The 22,898-nt window shown below is 54.9% G+C and overlaps 1 protein-coding gene across 2 annotated transcripts in view; it reads right to left on the reverse strand.

The window, feature by feature from the left end:
- The window catches only part of PARVB (parvin beta), a 119,581-nt gene that overhangs the window by 21,940 nt on the left and 74,743 nt on the right, over positions 1–22,898 (reverse strand). For both annotated transcript variants that reach the window (XM_065886984.1, XM_065886985.1), the window contains 4 exons: positions 13,684–13,786; positions 6,842–6,982; positions 5,021–5,136; positions 1,886–1,944 (listed from right to left, as the gene is read on the reverse strand). In XM_065886984.1, the coding sequence (XP_065743056.1) occupies positions 1,886–1,944; positions 5,021–5,136; positions 6,842–6,982; positions 13,684–13,786 (419 nt within the window). The remainder of the gene's footprint in view (positions 1–1,885; positions 1,945–5,020; positions 5,137–6,841; positions 6,983–13,683; positions 13,787–22,898) is intronic.

Below are 22,898 nucleotides of genomic sequence, written 5' to 3' on the forward strand. Positions count from 1 at the left end.
CCAGGCAGGAGGCTGGTCGGCCTCTTCTGGAAACCTCTCTCCACTATGACTTCGGGGTGCTCCCCGACCCCCGAAATTTCCTGAGGGTCACACGGCACTTCCCACAAGGCCCCTGGGTTGGGTTTCACATTTCTACAGACACAACCTCTCTTGACAACTAGACCGCCAGCCCTCAAGGAGGGGAACTGCGTCCTCTCAGCCTCTAGGCGTCCAAGCAGGCCCTCTGCCCGGGTGCTGCTGTGAATCGTTGAGGCCACGCTCCCAGGGGCTGGCTCTGGTGACAGAGCTCCTACCGCCCCCCGCCGCCCTCTCAGGGCTCCCTCACCCTCTGCGAGACCGGGAAGGCCAAGCACAGCCTCTTCCCATCGCTGCACAACCCCCAACATGCCCCCCACCACAGGCCTGGCCGTTGCCCCCTTCGGTGGGCCATCTGCCTTCCCCCTCCTATCCAGGGTGACCACTGACTTGCTCTGACCCACAGAAGGTGGGGACACAGCATGCGGGGGTCCAGGGACCTGCAGCTGCCCTCTCACTCTCTGGGGACCCTGTGGGCACCGGGGAGGAAGCCCAGAGGATGAGAGACACAGGGAGGGACAGTGGCCCCCACTGGCCAGCACCACCCACAAGACTGCTGACCCCCTGTCAGCAAATAAAATGACCGATGTTTTAAGCTCCTTGGGTTGGGTGGTTTGTCACACAATGATGGGTAAGATGCCCCTGACTCCCCCAAGCCGCCCTCCTCCTGCTCTTGAATGGGCCGAGCGGGCTGCCCGAGGCCCCCCGTGCCAGGCTCAGCACCACGTCCCCCTCCCCCTCCCGTGGGCCTGGAACAGATGTGCGCACACGTCAGGCCGCACGCCAGGCCGCACGTCTCTCCCATCTACCTGACAGCTCCCACGCCAGGAGCGGTTTCCTGTGTCAGCTCGCTTCTTGAAAGACCATACATGAATTCGTGACACAGTAATTAATCACTCCGTGAACTGAGCAGGTGGGTGAGCTGAGACGATCCATTTTTAATGCTGTTTCATCTGAAACAGGTTTAGTCGGGAGGCACAAAGGCAGTGAATTTTAAGGATCCTTCACAGGGTATCCCTCCTAAAAACCACACGCAAAATAGAGCCATTTGATTTGCTGTTTTCAACAGATCTGAAGCCTTTTAGACTTCTTAAAAATCGCCCTCTGGCCTTCTCTCAGAGGCAAGGGACGGCTCAGGACTATCTCATCAAAGGAAGATTCTAGTTTAGAGGCGTGGCTCCCTCCCCCTGACGGGGCTAAGACAGACGGCTACATGAATCAGGACAACAGTTCCCTTGGACCATTCTAAACACCTCTCCCCCACCCCTCTCTCAACATTCTTAAAGCTCACCTTCCAAAATAAGGAGCGACAGTCCAAAGTCTTTGGAGAATAACTTAGTTCCAACATTAAAATCTTCGAAGTGTTTAGCTTACCTACCATATGAAAGTTCACTGTTTTAAATTTCCCCTCATCCTTTCCTTCCTTATAAGAGATCCTGAATGTGCGCAGTTATATTTTTTCTTGTTTATTATTCCCGGTCTCTTTCCAGAAAAGATTTCAGGCAGCGTAAATAAGTTCTAATGCCTATGTCACACATATTTGATCATTTTTCTATTGGGGAAGAAATAAAAGAGCTAGAATTTCTCATTTAAATACCAAACCAAACTGCTACCTTGCCCTTCCTCAGCAAAACAAAAACAAAAACAAAACAAACTTTGAAGAAAGTGCACGGAGGATAGAAAGCTAGGGTGGACGCTTGCGATAAAATCCCATCTCAAGGTCAAGGGACATGGAGGGGAAAACGGCCCCCTGTGTGTGCGGGTCCCCGGCTGGAGCAGGGCCTGGGGGCAGAGCAGCGGGTCCACTTACTCGGTGGTCGTGGTCAGCTCCTCCGTGATGTGGCTGGAGTGCAGCAGGCCTTCCCGCTTCTGAAAACCCCAAAATGAACAAATAAATCAACACCTGGGCAGACAGACAGAGCAGGCGGGCAGCTGAGGCCGTGGACAGATGGCCCCGGGGCTGGGAGGCCAGCCTGGGGACAACAGAGAACTAAACAAGGGTTCGGCACCACACCCGAGCTATGCTCGGGGGATGGACTGCAGAGGACCACACGGGTGACCCTTTGGTGGCTGGAACCTACCCCACCCCCGCCCCCCCTGCTCTCCTGCCCTCTGACAGCTGGCAGCTGTGGGAGGTTTCAGGAGAAACATCTCCGCTCCCAAAGAACTCCTTGACACCCTGCAGTTGGGAAAGGCGAAGAGCATGAAGGGACATACGTAACAGAAGGGAGGCATCGGATGAAACGACACACGTGCACTGGGTTGAACAGGGTCCCCCCGGAAGTCACGTCCATTCAGAGCCTCAGAATGGGGCCTCATTTGGAAATAGGGTCTTCGCAGATGTAATGAGTTCAGATAAGGGCATAACGGACTAGGGTGGGTCCTCCCCAGTGACTGGTGTCCTTAGAAGAAGAGAAAATAGAGACATAGGAACACGGACCAGACGGAAGAGGCCACGTGATGACGAAGACAGAGACTGCAGGGATGTGTCCACAAGCCCAGGACAGCCGAGGGTGCCAGCAGCCGGCAGAAGCTGGAGGAGGGAAGGAAGGACCCTCCTCTAGAGCCTGCGGAGGGACCCTGTCAATTCCCTGATCCGGACTTCAGGCCTCTATTAAGTGAGAAGACAAACATCTGTTTTAAGCCACCCAGTTTGTGGGATTTTGTTACAGCAGCCCTAGGACACTAACACGGTGTGCGACGCACCTGTCCCGGAGCCCGGTAGGTACGGAGAGGCAACGATGGTGGGGGAGAGGAAGGAGGCGGTGGTGGTGTGCCCCGGACCTCAGGGTGGAGCGCAGCAGCCTGCTAACCCGACCGCCACCGTGAGCCCCTACTTGAACGCCTCAAGGGACGGGGGAGCTCACTACCTGCTGGGCAGCCCACCTGGACGCCTCTCGAGATCCAAGATCCCCACGCTTTCCTGAGCTTGACCTCCCAGGGAACTCTCACACGGGTCCTAGTGAAGGAAGAGTAGCCAGGCGTTGGGGGCTGTCAGCTTTCCCACGGCCTCACCCTGGCTGATTCTCAGGAGTGCCCACGGGGGACGGTGGCGGGGGAGGCCCGGAGACATTTTATCCACTTATTCACACATCAAATGTGCATCAGGCACCCACTAGATACCGGGTCCAGGGCTGGGTATGGGGCAGATGAGGCTGAATATTTTTAATTAATTAATTTATTTATTTTTGGCTGTGGTTGGGTCTTCGTTGCTGCGTGCGGGCTTTCTCTAGTCGCGGCAGCGCTGGCTTCTCATTGCGGTGGCTTCTCTCGCTGTGGAGCACGGGCTCTAGGCGCTCGGGCTTCAGTAGTTGCGGCACGAGGGCTTAGTTGCTCCGGGGCATGTGGGATCTTCCCAGACCAGGGATCGAACATGTCCCCTGAATTGGCAGGTGGATTCTTAACCACTGTGCCACCAGGGAAGTCCCAAGGCTGAATATTTTAAAAGTCTGTAGTAGAATCTCAATTTTTTTGAGGAAAGCATTGCAGCTCAGGAAAATCAAGTGATTTCCCAAGGCCACACTGCCAGGTAGCAAACGCGACCCATCCCTCACTCCATCCCTCCACGAACTGACACACTTCTTACATCTCCCCATCTCAACTGGATAACCAGGCGCAGAGGGACAGGCCAGGGGCAGCTCTAAGACCTGAGACCAGCCAGACCCCGGGGGCCTCCCCTCCCCGCTTCATCCCACTCTGGGAGTGGCCCAGGGAGTCCTCCTGTGACCTTGGTCACGGAAGGACGCGCCAGCGAGTGTTCGCCCGGGCGAGTAGAACGTTCTGCAAACCCCAAAGATTTTCTTGGACCAAAGTGCAGGCCTGAAAGGAAATACCCCAATTACCGAGCTGGAGAGTCCTCCTAGGGCCCAGAGTCTGACGTACATGGGTTTGGGAACCATATGCTCATGTGTCCTTGGGAAGCCTTTCCCGGCCGACCATTCTGAGTCCAAGACGAGGGTGGCAGGAATGGTCCCCTGTCCCTGACACCACCACCGACCACAAACATTCCCCTTTAGGAGGCAAACGGGGCCAAACGGCAGGTAACCCTCGCCTGAGGCCAGAAAGGAACATTCCTGCCCATCAGGTCAGAGCCAAGCTCCCGGGGTAAACGGAGGGGTCAGACGGCTTCGGAAAACACAGGATCAGCCAGAGCCTTGCAGACCGCAGAGACCACGGGACTGATAAGTTTAAACCCAGAGGAGAGTGTGGAGCCGGACATCTCCAGGAACAGAAACGCGAGAGACATCCACGTTCCCAGCGTAACCTCAACGCTCTGGCAGAAGCAGCTGAGCCCTCGGGACCCAAGCACACTTTCCTCATCCAGTGTCCCCGCTAACCAGGGCGAGGGGAACAGGGACACAACAGGTGCTTAATACACGCTTACTGGACAAGACTGCACACACGAAGCCAAGGCAGGATCTGTGCCCCTGAACGCAGGGGAAATCGACAAGAAAGGTGTCTCCACCTCCGTCAGAAGGACCCTGGCTCCCAGTTACGTTTTTCCAAGTGGAGCAAGGGAGTCGACCCTCAAAAACATGATGGGGGATGATGGATGTCATTGGGAGGGAACAGAGAGAGGATCTGATTGGGGTACTGGGGCATCTGTTTCATTCCGCTGGTCTCAGCCCTCTCCAGTGAGTAATAAGCTCATTCAACAGGTCTGAATTCTTTGCAGGGAAATGAATGCTCTTTTGCAAAATGTGGAAAAGTAAACCTCCACGCACTCACGCCTTTGAATCTGCCTCTCTTCAGATCAACGCCACTGTTTCTGCTCCATCATTTACTCTGAAGCCAGAGTAAGGCGTACATCTCGTCAAGAGGGAAAAAGAGAAGGTAGTCTCTTAACGGGACAAGGAAGAAAGTATGCAAACTAGAGGAGGAACGAGCACCGGAGCCTCTGGGGCAGAGCCGCGGGCAAGCCAACCGCCAGGCTGGCGATACTTACCCGTATGACCACCACTTGCACGGAGACGTGTTCGGGAAGGCGGATCGGGGCCCGGAAGTGCATGGCCAGGGCCACGAGGAGGTGGAGGATGGCCACCAGGTTCTTCCCATGAATCGCTAGTCGGGGAGGGAGGAAGGGGGCTGCTTTAGATCATGAGACAGGAACCCCGAGCCCACGTCCAAAAGACGGTGAAACCAACAAGGACCTACTGTATAGCACGGGGAACTATACTCAGTTATACTCAGTATTTTGTAATAACCTATAAGGAAAAAGAACCTGAAAAAAATATATCTATGTGTGTGTATAACTGAATCACTTTGCTGTACACCTGAAACTAACACAACATTGCAAATCAACTATACTTGAATTGAAAAAGAAAAAAAGGGGGCGGGAGGGGGGAGGCAATAAAGACGCTCAGTGAAAATGAGACCTCGGAGGAAAACCACGGGCAGAAGCACAGCTCATGGAAAAACGGAGAACAGCTGATGGGCAGCCTGGGTGAATTTAGTGCTGGCTTCTCATGTCTTCTTTCCTGTTGACCTCAGGTGACTTAGGCAAGCACTTTCAAAAGCATGCTGTCTGTGAAAGGAATGAACTGGGTGGTGAAGAGAGGGAATGAGGAGGAGGATACAGTCAGCGCAAGAGAAGCGAAAAGACCGGGAAAAAAGGTCACCTGGGCACTTACCCACCACAACGATGTGCGTTATTATCTCGGGTGCTTAAAAGTTCTCCCTCTATGCCATCAACCGTCTACACAGGGAAGGCTATGCAGGGGGTGTTAGACGTGCCTCCTGCCCCACCTAGGGCCCTGGTTGCCAGCCCCGGCCACTAGCTCTTCTCTAGGATGTGGACGGTTATCATCATGCCGTCCAGGGCTTTACTGATTCCCCTCCCCCAGCCCTGCAACCCAGGAGGTGGGCCTGGGTCTGTCCTAGGTCTCGATGCCAAGAAGCCAGGGGTGAACCTGACTGCAGCCTTGGTCTCACCCAAGAACAGGGGCCCTTGGCGGCAGCGAGAGCATCTCAGCCGCTCCTGGCGGCCCTGCCGCGGGGACGGTGCTGGGGAAGGGCAGCAGGACAAAGCCCTTTCCAGTCTGTCCCGGTCGGTGCCTCACTTTTCTGGGTTTATGTCCTGCCTGGGAATACTGTGGTGCCGCGTATCCCCAACGCCGGTGCTCTCGGAGACACACACCGGGGGCCGGCCTGAATCACCTCTGAGGACCCGCATCGGTGAGTCACCAGTAGCACAGCTCACTGGGTGTTGGTGCCATCGGTATCCGGGGTGGAGGGTCCTTCCAAGAACCCCACAGAGCTTCTTCTGCCTTATAACCCAAATCTGGAAGACTTCCGCTGGAAGTCTCTCTTGACCCAGAAACGGTGCCTCTCCGCCCTGAAGCTTGGGGAAACCAGAGCACTGCCGGCGTGACTAAGTCCCTCACTGACACACTCCTCCTCTCCTGGCCACCTCCCTCAGGGCTGGCGTGTGAGCGGATTTGATACACGCGCTACCAAACGTAAAACGGATGGCTAGTGGGGAGCGGCCGCACGGCACAGGGACATCAGTCCGGCGCTCCGTGACCGCCCAGAGGGGTGGGGTGGGGGGTGGGAGGGAGACGCAAGAGGGAGAGGGTATGGGGATATACGGATGCATATGGCTGATTCCCTTTGTTGTACAGCGGAAACTAACACACCATTGTAAAGCAATTATACTCCAAGAAAGATGTCAAGAAAAAAAAACCCCACAAGGCCAGACAGGAAGACGAATGACACGGCAGGAAGCTCAGAGGCCGGGCTCCCCTCCCCCATCCTGGCGGCCACTCACTGTCCACGGTCCACTGGAGCGCCCGGCCGTGGGGCCGCAGCAGCTCCTGCACCGCCTGAAGCGCTGTCTGCAGCTTCTGCTTCTGCGCTATTTCGGACTGGGTCACCTCGGCCACGTTCAGCTTGCAGCCCGCCAGCTTTTCTGCAACAAGAAGGACAAGGGCAAAAGGCAGAGTGTCAGGAAAAGCTGGAGGGGCTCAGGGCCGCCTGGCCAACCGGCTGCATTGAGGTCTCCCCATCCTCTGTGGGGCTGCAAAGTGGAGCAGGTCATCGCCAACAGCGGGGACTGCCAGGATGCTGAGCCACGGAACTCTGAACTTTCAAGTCACTCCTCTTCCTTAGAAAATCACTCCAGGGGGCTTCCCGTGGTGGTGCAGTGGTTAAGAATCCGCCTGCCAAAGCAGGGGACACGGGTTCGAGCCCTGGTCTGGGAAGATCCTACATGCCGTGGGGCAACTAAGCCCGTGGACCACAACTACTGAACCCACGCGCCACAACTACTGAAGCCCGCGTGCCTAGAGCCCGTGCTCCGCAACAAGAGAAGCCACTGCAATGAGAAGCCCGCGCACCGCAACGAAGAGTAGCCCCCGCTCGCCGCAACTAGAGAAAGCCCGCGCACAGCAACGAAGACCCAACGCAGCCAAAAATAAATAAACTTTTTTTTTAAAAAAAGAAAGAAAATCACTCCAGGATGAAAGGGGGGCGGGGAGTCCAAGGATTAAAGTGTGGGCGTCCCACCCAGGAACAGCATATGCACAGAGAATGAATAAGATAATTCAAGGTGCAGCTGGGAGGTAAGGAGGTGACCTGCGGGGAAGGGACCGGAGGTGAAGAGGCTGGGCCAGTGGGTTCCCAGAGGGAAGAGAACTTTGGTGAGAAAATAGAAAGGGCCTCAGGGGTTGCCTCAGCCTCCCTGCACTCGTTCGCTCCCAATTCTTCTTTCCCTAACAGCTGGTAGGGTAAGAAGGCTTATGAGATATTCAGAGGCCTGTGACAATTTTCTCACCAAGAGTGAGCGGGGAGCAGTCTGGAGGAGCTGACGAGCACGGTCACATCTGCTCAAGACTCAGTTACTGAAGCTGAATCCCAGCCCCAGCCCGTGCGCCTTCACTCCCCTCCGAGCGGAGCAGGAGGGATGCCTCACCCCCACCCGCTCAGGGGCAGGCGAGGAAGGCTCCCCCGGCGTCCCGCCTATTCATTCATTCCAAGACTCGGGGTTCCCCGATAGATCTCCTCTGCACAGCAACAGAAGCCACGTCACAGGACACGGCGAGATCAGGAACCGGGAGGGTGATGACAAAGTGCTGGGCACGGAGCCTGACGCGCTGTGAGCCTCCGGCACAGAGCTGCTGCCAGCACTCCCCAGCACAGTTCTGTGGAAGGCGCTTTCTCCGGAGGCCCCTGCTCCGTCAACACTGTCTCCCCCATCCTCCCCTCCCTCGATGAGAACAAGAACAAGCAGTTTCGATATCCCCCCTTCAGGATCCTCTCATTACACAGAAATATCGGCTGGGCTCAGGGTTAGTCCAATCATTCATTCATTCATTCGCTTACAAAACAGTTACTGAGCACCTACTGTGTACCAGGCACTGTCCTAGGACCAGATGCAGCCCAGACACGGGAGACAGAGCTCTAGCGGGGAGTCAGCCACACCTGAAGAACCTCAGCTTGCGGGGCAGGGAGTGCTCGCGGCAAAACAAAGCAGCTCAGCAAAGGAGGGGAATGATTCCTGTTTACGCGTTTTGATGTCTCGCCATCTGTTTCTAATAGGTCTTAGCTGAACCATCCACAGCTGTCTGCCCACATGAACCCCCCCCCCCCCGAAAATACACAGCAGGTCCCCAGGTGCTCAAAAGCCAGCGACAGGACGGAGCAGGGGCCCCTGGGGAAGGAAGGAGGCTTGCAGAGAGCCAGGTGGTCCTAGAGCCTCGCCCGCTGGGAGTGGCGGGGAGCCCGGCACATCTCTGCTGTCCGTGCTGCCAGCCAAACCTGGTTGCCATGACACCGGGGGGAGGAGGAGTCGCGCACGGAGAAGGGAAGGAAACGGTATCAGCCTGCTACAGCTGCCGTAACAAAGTACCGCAGGGTGGGCGGCTTAAACGGTGGAAATTTGCTTTCTCACAGTCCCGGATGTCAGAAGTCCAAGATCAAGGTGTCAGCAGAGTTGGTCTCCCCTGAGGCCTCTCTCCTAGGCTTGTAGACATCCTCAGCTGGTCTCCCCTCTGTGTGTGTCTGCATCCTAATCTCTTTTTTTTTCGCTGTGTTGGGTCTTTGTTGCTGTACGCGGGCTTTCTCTAGCTGCGGTGAGCCAGGGCTACTCTTCGTTGTGGTGCGCAGGCTTCTCACTGCGGTGGCTTCTCTTGTTGCGGCTCTAGGCACTTGGGCTTCAGTAGTTGTGGCACGTGGGCTTCGTAGTTGTGGCTCGTGGGCTCTAGAGCGCAGGCTCAGTCATTGTGGCGCACAGGCTTAGTTGCTCTACAGCATGTGGGATCTTCCCGGACCAGGGCTCGAACCCGTGTCCCCTGCATTGGCAGGCGGAGTCTTAACCACTGCGCTACCAGGGAAGCCCTCCTCTTCTTATAAGGGCACCAATCTGACGGGTTGAGGGCCCACCCTGACTTCGTTTTCACTTCAAAGACTCTGTCTCCAAATATAGTCACATCCCAAGGTCTTACGAATTCTGGGGGGGGACGCAACTCAGCCGATAACAGAAACCAAGGAGGCTGGCCGTGCCTGGGTGCCGCCTGTGACTGCGTCTCAGGTAACTCCCCCAGGTGGGAGAGAACGAGGTCCTTGGCCGCCCTCATCACCAGCATCACTCTGCCCGCTGATGGGACTGCAGGGGCAGCGCAGGGTTTTGGCGTGGCCAGGACCCCTATCTTCCTAGCGTGGAAACAGACAGAGGAAGATGGGGCGGATTCTCAGCGGTGGCTGGAAAACGTGAGTGATGGCCGAATGCGGGGCTGTGAACACTTACTACACAAGGAAGGGCTTGCCTTTCACGAGGAGAAGCGTGTGTCATGAGTCAGAAGCAGGACAACAGCCAGCCCGGGAGCTGCCTCGATGCTCCAGTGTGGGCGTTGCCACTGCCCACAGGTGGCTCACCTGGACAACACTGCAAATGCAGGAGAGTTACACCCCCTGAAACTTGCCCTGGCAGAGGGTCTGGCAGCTGCCCCCGGAATCTGCTCTTAAGGAGAGGGGCACATCTGGGGACCTACTAGTGTACTGACTCACAGCTGGCCAAACCCAGAGGTCTGTGCTCTGTCCCCATCGCCCTCAGTCCTGTCTTCTCCTCCTCTATCCCTCCTGAATGCAATGCTCCCCTGGCTCCTCCTCTCTCCTGGCTGGACCCTCCAGACGCCTGTGCTGGCCCTTCCTCTGACCACTGACCATGCCCCCGGGCCCGGTCCCCTCTTCTCTCTACCGGTGCACAGAAGTCAGCTTTGGCCTGGCATTCGGCCAAAATCTCCTATTTCGTTTTAGCTTCTGCCTTTGAAAAGTAAAGAGCTGAATGCCTTCATCAGTATCATTCCTGGCAGCCCTGGGCCCCAGGATCACGTGATCACGTAGGTTACTAATGCATCTCATCAGGGTAACAGCACGTCATTAATACGACCAGTGACGTTCTGTTAATATCTGGATATTCTCTTCCACTGTTCTCTTCTTCCAACAGTGGTATGTCAAAGCACTGGACACACAAGAGGCTTCAGAATTGCCTATCTAGGAGTACTTACGCAAGATATTCAAACAGGATGGAACTGCAACTACTTCAGGCTAAAAAGGCTGCCTGAGCCAAAGTCAGCCTCTTGTTAGACCTCACAGATAACAAAACGGACGTGGCAGGACTCAGTGACAACCACAGCCACTGCAGAGCAAGTACCGCATCTGCTGGGGCCAACTGAAGAGGGGACCGAAAGGATGTGCCTTGAGCAGGCAAGGCTTTCTTGCAGGGTACTGGCTCTAAGATACCCCTGACACTCTACTCCAGAGAGGGCACTGGCGTCATTTATAGGCGTCTAAGGCTGAGAGACAGATGCACATCCAGCGCCGACCTTGTGATCCTGAGAGACAGACTTCCACGACCACATCACTAGATCTAAGGCTTAGGGATCCAAGTTTTTCAAGTGACTGGGTGAGTGAAGCCACAGCTGCATGCGAAAAGAATCAGAAATAAAAGTGTAAGTGAGCACAACACTCTTACGTTTGCTTCTGAAAATATCAGAAAGTATCTCCTTTGGGCAGTGAGCAAAGCAGCAGTTCAAAGGACTGTTTCAATAAACAAGCATTGTCACCAACAGCCAAGTCTTCAAGTCCAAGAGTCAGAGGGAAGCTAGGTCTTTACATAGAGAGCGAGGGAAGCTGATAACCCAGGGCAGCTTCGCCATCAGTAGAATCCTTGTGGGCAGTGCCAGCCTAAGAGCCATGCCTCCTCCATCCTTCTCTGCTGAAAGTGTCCGTCATCACAAATGTCTGGCTCAGTGACCTCGAGAGCAATCCAGCACCTGACAGGCTGAGAATGGCTGGACCAATGATACACTATGAAACAACAAAGCTCCAACCAACATTTTTTTTTTTAAGATTTAAAAAAATTTTTTATTCTTTTTATTTTTGGGCGTGTTGGGTCTTTGTTTCTGCACGAGGGCTTTCTCTAGTTGCGGCGAGCGGGGGCCACTCTTCATCGCGGTGCGCGGGCCTCTCACTGTCGCGACCTCTCTTGCTGCGGAGCACGGGCTCTAGAGCGCAGGCTCAGTAGTTGTGGCGCACGGGCCTAGCTGCTCCGCGGCATGTGGGATCCTCCCAGACCAGGGATCGAACCCCTGTCCCCTGCATCGGCAGGCAGATTCTCAACCACTGCGCCACCAGGGAAGCCCCAACCAACGTTTTTAATAATAAAATTGTGACAGTTACTAAACGATCTTGATAACACTTCAGATTTATTCTTGTACTAAAGAAGTTCATTTGAAGATGGGGGTTCTCCGCTTAGATGAACAGAGATTTATTTAATTCTTGGCCCACGGCATTCAGCCAAACACTGAATTTGGAACGTCCCCTCCGGGTGAGGCCACCCGGTCCCACGGCATTAACCATCTCTGCACTGCTGGTCTCCACCCTTACCCTGCAGCTGACGCGGGCAGGATGGGTATCAGCCCTCTTAGCAGACGCAACACCCACCTCCTCATCCCCGCCCACCACGCCACTCCCAAGGGCTTTCTCACTCACCAGCTGTTCAGGCCACAAACCTGGCCAGCAGTCTTCATGCCTCCATCAGCTTTAACCTCCCACATATCCTCCACTTCCATCCTGGACCGAGCCACTTCCTCTGATGCCCGGGCTGCTGTGACAGCGCCCTGACTAACCTCCCAGGTCCCCCTCCTGACCCGCCTCCCCATTCATTCTGTACCCAGAAGCCCAAGCAACCTTTCAGAACGCTAACTCAGACCTTGTCACGGCCCTGCTCAAATCCTCTAGTGGCTTCCTGTCACTTGGAATAAAAGCCTTTGTCAGGACTGGACGTGATCTGGCCCCATCTGTCCACCCCGGCCACCTGCAGCCACCTTTCACTGCCCTTTAAACACGGCAGACTCTTGCTCTCTGCAGAGTCTCAGCCTGGAATGTTCTTTCCGTGACAACTGTGCAGAAGCCTGCTTGGATGTCAGCTCCCCAGGGGGGCTGCCCCTCTCCAGCCCCAGCCCCAACTGTCTGCTTTCCCTCAGTGTCTCTCCCCCACAACAGCACCCCCCCAAACTCCAGGTGCCTGACTCGGGTTCCCCAGCACACCCCTGTGGGGCAAAACATGAGCCCACCCCAGTGCTGGCCCTGGCTGGAAGGAGTGGCCCTCCAGGCGGTCTGCTGGGAAGACCCTTGCACCGGACAGCACCAGTCTGTGGGGTCATTAAGGGGTGAAGAGCGTGCGTAGAAAAAGCCCAGGGAGCAGGTCTGCACCCCGCCAATGCTGGGGGCAGGGCCTCCCGGGGACCTTCAGGAGGTGAGCTATCCTAACGGACAAAGGGACACTGAGTCCGCCGGGCCACACTCACAGGGATCTGGGGACCCTATCCAGGGCCTTTGCACTTCCTATAAAAGGAGCCCACGTCCTTGCAGGTAGGAAATGGCAGGGCTTTCTTCACTCGCTCGGTCAACGCATGGCTGCCGTGTGCCCGGTGCTCAGAGGAACTCGGGGGACCCAGCAGCCCTGCTTGCACACTTCATCTCTTTGTCTTTGTTGTGGTGTTGTTCATTACCCCTCACTGACCCCAGGCCCTGTGCCCGGCCCCACGCTAAGGGCTCTACAGATGTTACTTTGCTGAGGGACTCTGTCCACAAGGGACAGACATAAAAAGAGCGTCTGCAGTCCTCGCCACTCCCCCGCCACCTCCCTCCTCGCCACTCCCCCCCCCATCTAAATCGTGCCCCTGAAGGGCACGGCTGGGGGCCACCCCCTCCAGCACCCTGGCCCCGATGGGCCTGCTCAGGCTGGAGGTGCTCACAGCTGGACGGGCGCAGGCCAGCAGGGAGGGCTGCCCCAGAGAGGAGACGGCATCCCGTTCGTGCCCCATCACCGCGCTCCCCTTGTACACATGCATCCAACAGCAGAGGCCACAGACGGTTCTGGAAGCTGTGAATGACCCACTGCAGTCCCGTGACTGGGAGCTCCAGCGGGACCCCCACCCGAGAGACGACGAGAGGGCAGGTGACTCGGGGCCCCAGGGGCTACCGCCTGGGAGCCATGGGCTCAGGGCTGCGGCTTACAGACGAGTGACCGATGTCGCCATCGGTAGAGAATCTTGTGGTCCGGCCTGGGGCCACCCCTCGTGGTGGCCGCCCTCCCCGTGGACTCACCCAGGAGCTTCTGCAGCACCTGCCCGTCGTACAGGTCCTCCTCCAGCTGCTTTACGATGATTCTCTCCCCCACCAGCACGTCGTTGACCCAGTCGATGAGAACCTGCGGGGTGGACAGGCGTTACGGCCTCGCTCGCTGGTGCCAGGAGGGCCCAGGCGATGACCAGAGCAAGCAGGAACGGAGAGCTGCTGGACACCGAGACACCCCCAGTGCAGGGGCCAGGAGAGCACGAGGGGATGGGCACGCTTCTCCCACCCAGGCTGCCGGGGCTCCCATGGGATTCACAGGAGGACTGGTGGAGGGCGGCACCACGGGCAGACTGGCCTCCTCCCAGTGGGGACTTGGGTACGTGTGGGAACTCAGCCAGAGGAAATGATGATGCTCACCACGGCATATACAGGCGGGCGGATCAAATGAGGAAACGTCAGTAACACCGCCCCCCACGGCCCGAGACAGCACAGGTGAGCCATAAAACGTCCACCCCCTCCCTCCCTTAATATCTGCACTAAAACCATCCCTGAGAGCCCTGAGCCTAACGCTGTGGACCGAAGGGGATCCCGAGGGGCTGTTACTGACAGGCTCTGAGAGCCTGCTCCCAGCGGCACCCTAATTTTTTCAAGGCTTCACTGAGATAGAATTTATGTTCCACACAGTTGTTTAGTATACTGACCAAGCTGTGCGACCATCACCATGATGCACTGAAGCACGTTTCCATCACCCAACAAGGGTAGACCATCACCCTTCTACCCTCCCCCACCTCCTCTCAACCACAAAACCATCGTCTCCGTGGATCTGCCCGTTCTGGATACTTCGTACGAAAGGAATCACGTCTTTTGTGTCTGGCTCCTTTCACGTTTCATGATGTTTTCAAGGTTCACCCAAGTTGTAGCACGTGTCAGGACCTCGTTCCTTCTTACGGCTGAATCCGTTGTACGGAGAGACGCGTTTCACGGATTCATTCCCCAGCCGATGGACATTCGGGTTGTCACCACTTTGGGGCTGTTGTCAATAGCGCTGCTGTGAACACGGACGTACAATTTCTATGTGGACACACGTGTTCGTTTCTCTAGACCAGCCTTTTCTCAACAAGTTTCCCTTCAATTCGCTGAGTAATATATCATAAAAGAAGACAGCTTCAATCGTGAAAATATCTACGGAGAAATAGGGTTCCCGCTGAACAAAATTCCATCTGGCTGACGCTGCGTAAGGCAAAATGAAACTTCTCCGCAAGATGAAACGGATGTCTGAACAGACTTGATCAAAAATACCCGTATTACATGGTTTCCCTGTGCAAGCAAAACCAATGAAGCTAACTAATTGGTCCCAATAACCTCCTGGAAATGGGCACTGATTGGCCCTCTCAGAGATAAACAAAAGGACACAAACCAGACTAGAGTATCCTCTGTCACTCTCTGATACGGATGCCACCTGCAAAATTGGCCACAAAGCAAATTTCTGTGAAATTTCTATTTTCCCACTAACTCGAAAACGTTCAACCAGACGATCCCATGAAGAACAGAAGTGAAAGTAAATTAAAGGGATTACACTTAACAGCAGTCCTGTAACCGAAATTGGGGTCCGGCTACTTGCCGCTCAAAAGCCGATGAAGAGGCGAGGATGGTGGAAAGGAAAGTTGGCTTTATTTTGGGTGCCAGCAGCTGGGGGTGGGAGAGGGTGGACGCCTGTCCAAAGGCCGGCTCCCTCCCCCCACAATGACAACCAGGGGGCACGAGCTTTTATAGACAGAGGGACGGGGCTCCACGCAGAAACAGCACAGGCAGCTCTGGAAGTCATCTTGAAATTGGTCATTGGTGGTCCGACCAGCGTCCTCTTGATTGTTTTAACTACAATTACTCTTTAGTTCCAGGGTCAGTTTGTTCCCATTTCCTTGAGGCCGATGCTTGGAATTGTGGCAGCTTAGGTCGTGGCTACAGTCTGGTCATCATGTAGTTCACTTCTTCCACCTGGCGGGGGGTTTCAGTACCTATAAGACACCTCACAGGATACGTGCGGCTCAGAATATTATCTGTAGCCCTTGGGGAGGAACTGAAGGTCCTTGACTATGCTTAATGCCTAAACAATCATTTAGTCTCGTGAGCCTGTTCTCCTTTGTTTCTGCATTTTCTCACTTCTCTGGTTTAAGGTTTGGCTAAAGTTTCTCCACTGACAAAAGGCGGGCAGAGCACACGGAGTCGGGGGAAGGACCACAGAATCCCGCTCCATCTCTCAGCCCTGCGGCATTCTGGTTTTGTCGAAGCCACTCCCGAAAGGTCGGCAGGATGGAGCTGGCTCCACGCTGCAGCCCTGCTCTGTCTCCCTCCCTGGGGGGCGAGCATCCTGGGAGGCTGGGAGCTGGACCTCGCCACCCAGCTGCCTTCTCTCCCACCTCGCAGCACCCTCTCCCGTCACCCAGCTCCCACCCTCCCCTCTCACCACCCTCCCAGCTTCCTTGTGTCGGAGGTCCTGCTTGATACTGCCTTCTCCTCCAGATCTTTAAAGGGCATCACCCTGGATGGCTCCTCTTCCTTCTCTCCATCCTCCTCCAGGGCCAGCTCAGGCCCTCCCACGATATCCAGTGCCCCCCCGCCCCCACGTCCCAGAAACCCCTCAACGTCCAGCCCCGCCTCTGCACCATCCTTCTGCTCGGGTGCTCCATGAGTATCTCTAACTGAACCGCCCCTGCCCCTCCTCAAACCCGCGCCTTCTCTGAGAAGGAAACAGGACACCACCCTCCAGCTTCAGGAGCCTGGATCTCACCCCTTCACCCATTCAGCCCACTTAATTGCACCCACTTCCCGCCATCTCCTTCCCCACTGCCCTCGTCCAAACCTCCTTCCCGGGCCACCGCCATCGTCCAAACCTCCTTCCCCACCGCCCTCGTCCAAACCTCCTTCCCCACCGCCCTCGTCCAAACCTCCTTCCCGGGCCACCGCCACAGCTCCACCAGCACCCTGCCTCTTCACCGGTGTTTTTCAAATCCCCAAGCCCGTCTCTGCCCCAGGGCCTTTGCATGTGCTAGTTCTCCCACCCTGAACATACTCCCCTCCATCCCTGCCGGGCCGGCCCTCACTCATCCTTCAGGTCTCAAGCTCCGTATCATCCTCTGACCTCCCCCCACCCAACCCAGGCCACATCCCTTCATCATGGCTCTCACCGCACCCAAGGGCCTTTTCCCTGACCCCGTTTACGTTTGCAATGGGAACACATCTTCGTTTGTAACGATCTCCCTGCTGGACTTTAAGTTCTGTGAGGGCAGGAACTATGACCTCTCGTTTGTGGCTCTGTCTCCAGTGCTCACGGCCTGGCACTGGAGCTCCATAAGCAGGCACTGAGCTCATCAATTAACTTACTGAGCACCTACTATGTGCCAGGCTCTGGGGATAAAAAAGACGAGAGAGGTCTCTGTCCTTGAAGACCTTACCTTCCAATCAGACATTAAAAGACAAACAGATACACACACTTCCAGGCTGTGATCGATGTTATGGAGGAAAATAAGTCAGAATAAAGTGGAGAAAGCCGACAACCACACCTCAGCCGGGTAATCAAGGTCAGCATCACGGCGATCAATCACGTTGTCGTGTGTGCCCTGATGTGATGGGATGAATGCACTTCACTTCTGTGGCCTCCCTCCCCAAACCCATAACCGCAGTCTAATCTTGAGAAAAAGCATCAGACAAACTCTAACAGAGGGGCACCCGACACAACACCTGCCCAGTCCTCCACAAAACCGTCAAGGTCATCGAAACCAAGGACAGTCTGAGAAACCACCACAGCTCAGAGGAGCTCAGAAGACAGGATATCACGTGGGATCCCATGTGGGGTCCTGAGACGGAGAAAGTATATCTAGTAAAAACTAAGGAAATGTGAATAAATGGTGGGTGTTAGTTAATAATAATGTATTAATATTGGTTCATTAATATAACAAATATACCACGTTGGGGCTTCCCTGGTGGTGCAGTGGTTAGGAATCCACCTGCCAATGCAGGGGACACGGGTTCGAGCCCTGGTCCAGGAAGATCCCACATGCCACGGAGCAACTAAGCCCGTGCGCCACAGCTACTGAGCCTGCACTCTAGAGCCCATGTGCCACAACTAGTGAGCCCACGTGCCACAACTAGTGAAACCTGCGCGCCTAGAGCCTGTGCTCCACAAGAGAAGCCACCGCAATGAGAAGCCCACGCACCGCAACGAAGAGTAGCCCCCAATCGCCACAACTAGAGAAAGCCCGCACGCAGCAACGAAGACCCAACGCAGCCAAAAATTAATTAATTAATTAATTTTAAAAAAATGTACCATGTTGATCTAAGATGTTAATAATGGGGAAAATTGGGTGTGGAAATATGGGAACTCTTGTACTATCTTCGCTATTTTTCTGTAAATTGAAAATGGTTCTTAAAAATAAGTCTGTTGAGAAGAATTAGGCAGAGTTTGGGGATGGAGAGGGCAGAGGGGTCACGGGGATCAGGGGGTCAGGGGGCCTCTTGGAGGAAGTGGCGTCTGAGCAGAGACAGGAAGGAGGTGCAGGGTGAGCCCTGTAGCCACCTGGAACCACCTGGGAGGTCAGGGGGTGGGGCTTCCAAGGCCAAGAGGGGTGGGGGGGCGGGGCCAGCCCTGGACTCTCACCTGGGCCAGGAAGGGAGGGGGCAGTGGATGAGATGAGTGACCGTGGGCACTAGGGGGAGTGGGGACTGGACGTGGGGACCCCGGAGGGGCACGGGGAGGGGGTTGGGGAGAAGCAAGGTCTGACCCCGACCCTGGGTACGGGCAGATGCAGAGGGGGAGCTTGAGGAAGGAGCTGGTGCGCGGGCATCTCGGTGGATGGAGCGGCAGGAGTGGGCGGGCGGGGCAGAGAGGAAGCCACCAGGCCAGGGGCTGTAGGTATCGATGAACAAAGGGGAGAACCAGGAGGGGTGGCAGGGCACAGTCGGCAGTACGATGACGGAGGGGGGTCTGGAAGCAGCTGGGAGGACGCCTGCCCCGTCCAGGCCCCGACATCACGGAGCAGAGACCCACCTAGCTCTCCAGACCCCAACATCCACCTTCTGGGCCCCAGTTACACGGCCAAAAACAGCAGATTCGGGATCACAGACAGGCCTGCCCCGTAGCTTTACCTCTCCAGCCACGAGCACCAGGCCCCTCGCAGCAGCGCAGTGATGCTCGGGCCCTTCATTCCACAAAGCTCTAGGAATCTGCCACCTTGGCCTTTCATCAGGGATTTCACAGCAGCTACTGGAGCTGAGTGGCAGTATTACACCCGGCTCAACGGCTGTCACTGAGCGCCTTCCTGGTGCCAGGACGTGGGGACAAAGGAGGCGCGTCCCCCGCCCTCCGGGAGTCCAGGTCCAGCCGGGAGACGCAGCAGAAAGAGATGAATGGTGAGCACGAGCCATCACAAAGGATTCTGACATGAGGGGTCACGCGGCCCCGGGAGCAGAGGAAGTGGCCTTCAAGGGCGGGACAGGAAACAGCTGAGCAGAACGAGGTGCCCGGGGGGGTGGGGCAGGCGCGCCTGGTGCTGGGGTGGCGAGATCCGGGCCGCGGACTAGGGAACCACTATCCCAGTGTGGACCCGGCAGGGAGGCCAGGAGGGGCCGGTGCCCATCGGAGGACGGAGCTGCCGCCCAAACAGCCTCCACACTGGGCCTGTGTGTGCTGTGGGACCCAGCAATTCCACTTCCAGAAATTTCTCCCAAGGTACCAATCCAAATGTGCTCCTAGACGTTTACCAACTCGGAAATGATTTCAGATTTTGTGTAGGAAAAGCTGAATGCACAAAAGAAAAAGCCTGGAGGGACACGAATTTTAAAATGACCACTGCCTTCTGTTTGAGTTTTCTGTCTTCCAGGTTTTCAGCAGTATATGTTACTTAGGTAATTAGAAAAAAAAATAATAGATGTCACTTATAAAAATTAATCACTATCCACGTGGCTTCTTTGCCGAAACTGACAAGCAAATCCTACAATGCAAACAGAAAGTCCAGAGACCCCCAAAAGCCAAAACAATCTTGAAAAGGAAGAACTAAGTTGGAGAACTGACACTTCCTGATTTCAAAGTTTCCTACAAAGCTAGAGTATCAAAACATGTGATACTGGCAGGAGGACACAGAGGTCAATGAAACAGAAATGAGAGGTCAGAAATAAACTTCACATTACAGCCAAGTGACATCCGTAAGGGGGCTAAGACAATTCGATGGGGAAAAAAAGTCTTTCTAACAAATGGTGCTGGGACAACTGGATACCCACATGCAAAAGAATAAAACTGAACCCTTACTTTACACCATATACAGAAATCAACTCAAAATGGATCAGACCTCAGTGTACGAACTAAAACTATAAAACTCTTAGAAAACGTGGAGGTGGGGCTTCCCTGGTGGCGCAGTGGTTGGGAGTCCGCCTGCCGATGCAGGGGACGCGGGTTCATGCCCCGGTCCGGGAAGATCCCACATGCCGCGGAGCGGCTGCGCCCATGAGCCATGGCCGCTGAGCCTGCGCGTCCGGAGCCTGTGCTCCGCAACGGGAGAGGCCACAACAGTGAGAGGCCCGCGTACCGCAAAAAAAAAAAAAAAGAAAAAGAAAACGTGGAGGTAAATCTTCATGACCTTGGATGAGGTAATTGTTTCTTAGCTATGACACCAAAAGCACAAGGAACAAAAAATAGATAAACCTGACAAACAAAATTTAAAACATTTGTACTTCAAAAGATACTATCCAGAAAATACAAAGACAACCCACAGAATGCGAGATTTTGCAAATCATATACCTGATAAAGGATTTGTATCTAGAATATATAAGGAACACTTAAAACTCAGTAATAAAAAGACAAATAACCCAATTTAAAAATGGGCAAAGCACAACTACTGAAGCACGCACGCCCTGAGGCCCGTGCTCCACAAGAGAAGCCACTGCAATGAGAAGCCTGCACACCACAACGAAGAGTAGCCCCCGCTCACTACAACTAGAGAAAGCCCGCGCACAGCAATGAAAGACCCAACGCAGCCAAAAAAAAAAAACTTCCTTCCTCCCCCAAATTGTATGACCTTCAGGTCAAACAAACTTTGAAAAAAAAAAAAAAAAGGGCAAAGGATCTGAATAGACATTTCTCCAGAACAGATTTACAAATAGCCAATACATGAAAAGATGCTCAACGTCATTAGCCATCGGGGAAATATAAATCAAAACCACTACGAGAGGGCTTCCCTGGTGGCGCAGTGGTTGAGAGTCCGCCTGCCGATGCAGGGAACACGGGTTCGTTGCCCCGGTCCCGGAAGATCCCACATGCCGTGCAGCGGCTGGGCCCGTGAGCCATGGCCGCTGAGCCTGCGCGTCCGGAGCCTGTGCTCCGCAATGGGAGAGGCCACAACAGTGAGAGGCCCGCGTACTGCAAAAACAAAAACAACCACTACGAGATACCATTTCATACCTACTAGGGTAGCTATAATCAAAAAGACGAACAATAAGTGTTGCCAAGGCTGTAGAGAAACTGGAAGAATTTCCATACACTTCTTTGGGGGATGTAAAATGGTGCAGCCACTACGGAAACAGTCTGGCAGTTACTCAAAAGGTTAACCACAGAATCGCCATATGACCCAGCAATTTCCCTCCCAGGTATATACCAAAAAGAACTGCAAACACAAGCTCATACAAAACCTCGTACACGGATGTTCATAGCAGCACTATTCAAAATAACCAAAATGTGGAAACAACCCAAACGCCGTCGAGAAAGAACAGATGAACACGTTGTGGTCTATCCATACAATGGAATATTATTCAGCCATAAAAAGGAATGCAGGGCTTCCCTGGTGGCGCAGTGGTTGAGAGTCCGCCTGCCGATGCAGGGGACACGGGTTCGTGCCCCGGTCCGGGAAGATCCCACATGCCGCGGAGTGGCTGGGCCCGTGAGCCATGGCCGCTGAGCCTGTGCTCCACAACGGGAGAGGCCACAACAGTGAGAGGCCCGCGTACCGCAAAAAAAAAAAAAAAAAAAAAAAAGGAATGCAGTTCTTTTCTTTTTTTTGGCTGCGTTGGGTCTTCCCTGCCGCGCGCGGGGGCTACTCTTCGTTGTGGTGCGCGGGCTTCTCACTGTGGTGGCTTCTCTTGTTGTGGAGCACGGGCTCTAGGCACACGGGCTTCAGTAGTTGTGGCACGTGGGCTCAGTAGTTGTGCCTGTGGGCCCTCGAGTGCAGGCTCCGTAGTCGTGGCGCACGGGCTTAGTTGCTCCGCGGCACGTGGGATCTTCCCAGACCGGGGTCGAACCTGTGTCCCCTGCACTGGCAGGCGGACTCTTAACCACTGCGCCACCAAGGAAGTCCAGGAATGGAGTTTGGACACCTGCTACAACATGGATGAATCTTAAAAACACTATATGCCAAGTGAAAGAAGCCAGACGACACAAAAGTCATGTATTGATATGATTCCCCTTCTATGAAATATCTAGAATATGCAAATTATAGAGACGCAATAATTCTTTAGAGACAAAGTGGTTGCCGGGGGCCAGGAAGGAGGATACGGGACTCGGTGCTGGTTGTTACGGGGTTCCTTTCTGGGGTGATGAAAACGTCCCTGACTGACTGAGGTGATGGCTCACCAGCTCTGGGAGTTCACTAACAACCACTGAACTGTACGGTATGGGAATTCTGTCTCAATAAACCTGTTATTAAGCAATGAACCTCTAGAATGCAGGTGTTAGCATCTACCTCTGCTGGGCTATTTTGAGGATTTGGTGAGATGATCTATTGGCCAGTGCTAATCAACTCTAGTGATCTACACAGATGTCACCGTCACCACCCACGGCTTCTCTGCGTGTCAGAAACCCCTTTCTGATGTACTCAGCCTAGCTAGCAGCACCTAGGATATGTGGACAGCACCCGAGGTGTTGGAGCTATAAAGAAACATGACCTAGTCTCTGCCCCACGTGGGCAGTTAGGTGCCAGTCCTCCCACGTCCCTGTGCCCCCCCAAACCAGCCCCGGGAGTCAAACACCATTTCGCACCCCTGCCACCTCTCTGATCTTACCTCCGATCACCCTCGTCCTTGCTGTCTAGGCTCCAGCCACGCTGCCCCCCTCGCTGGAGTTCATACCTGCCAGCACGGGCATCCCAGGGGGCCTCTGCACTTGCTGCCGCCCTAGGTACCAAGCAGCAGGTCTCGGCTCGAATGCCAACTCCGACCACCCCACCAAAAACAGAGCGGAGAAGGAGCCCCCCTGCTTCTTGCTT

This window comes from Phocoena phocoena, chromosome 11, assembly GCF_963924675.1.
Source record: "Phocoena phocoena chromosome 11, mPhoPho1.1, whole genome shotgun sequence".
Taxonomy (NCBI): Eukaryota; Metazoa; Chordata; class Mammalia; order Artiodactyla; family Phocoenidae; genus Phocoena; species Phocoena phocoena.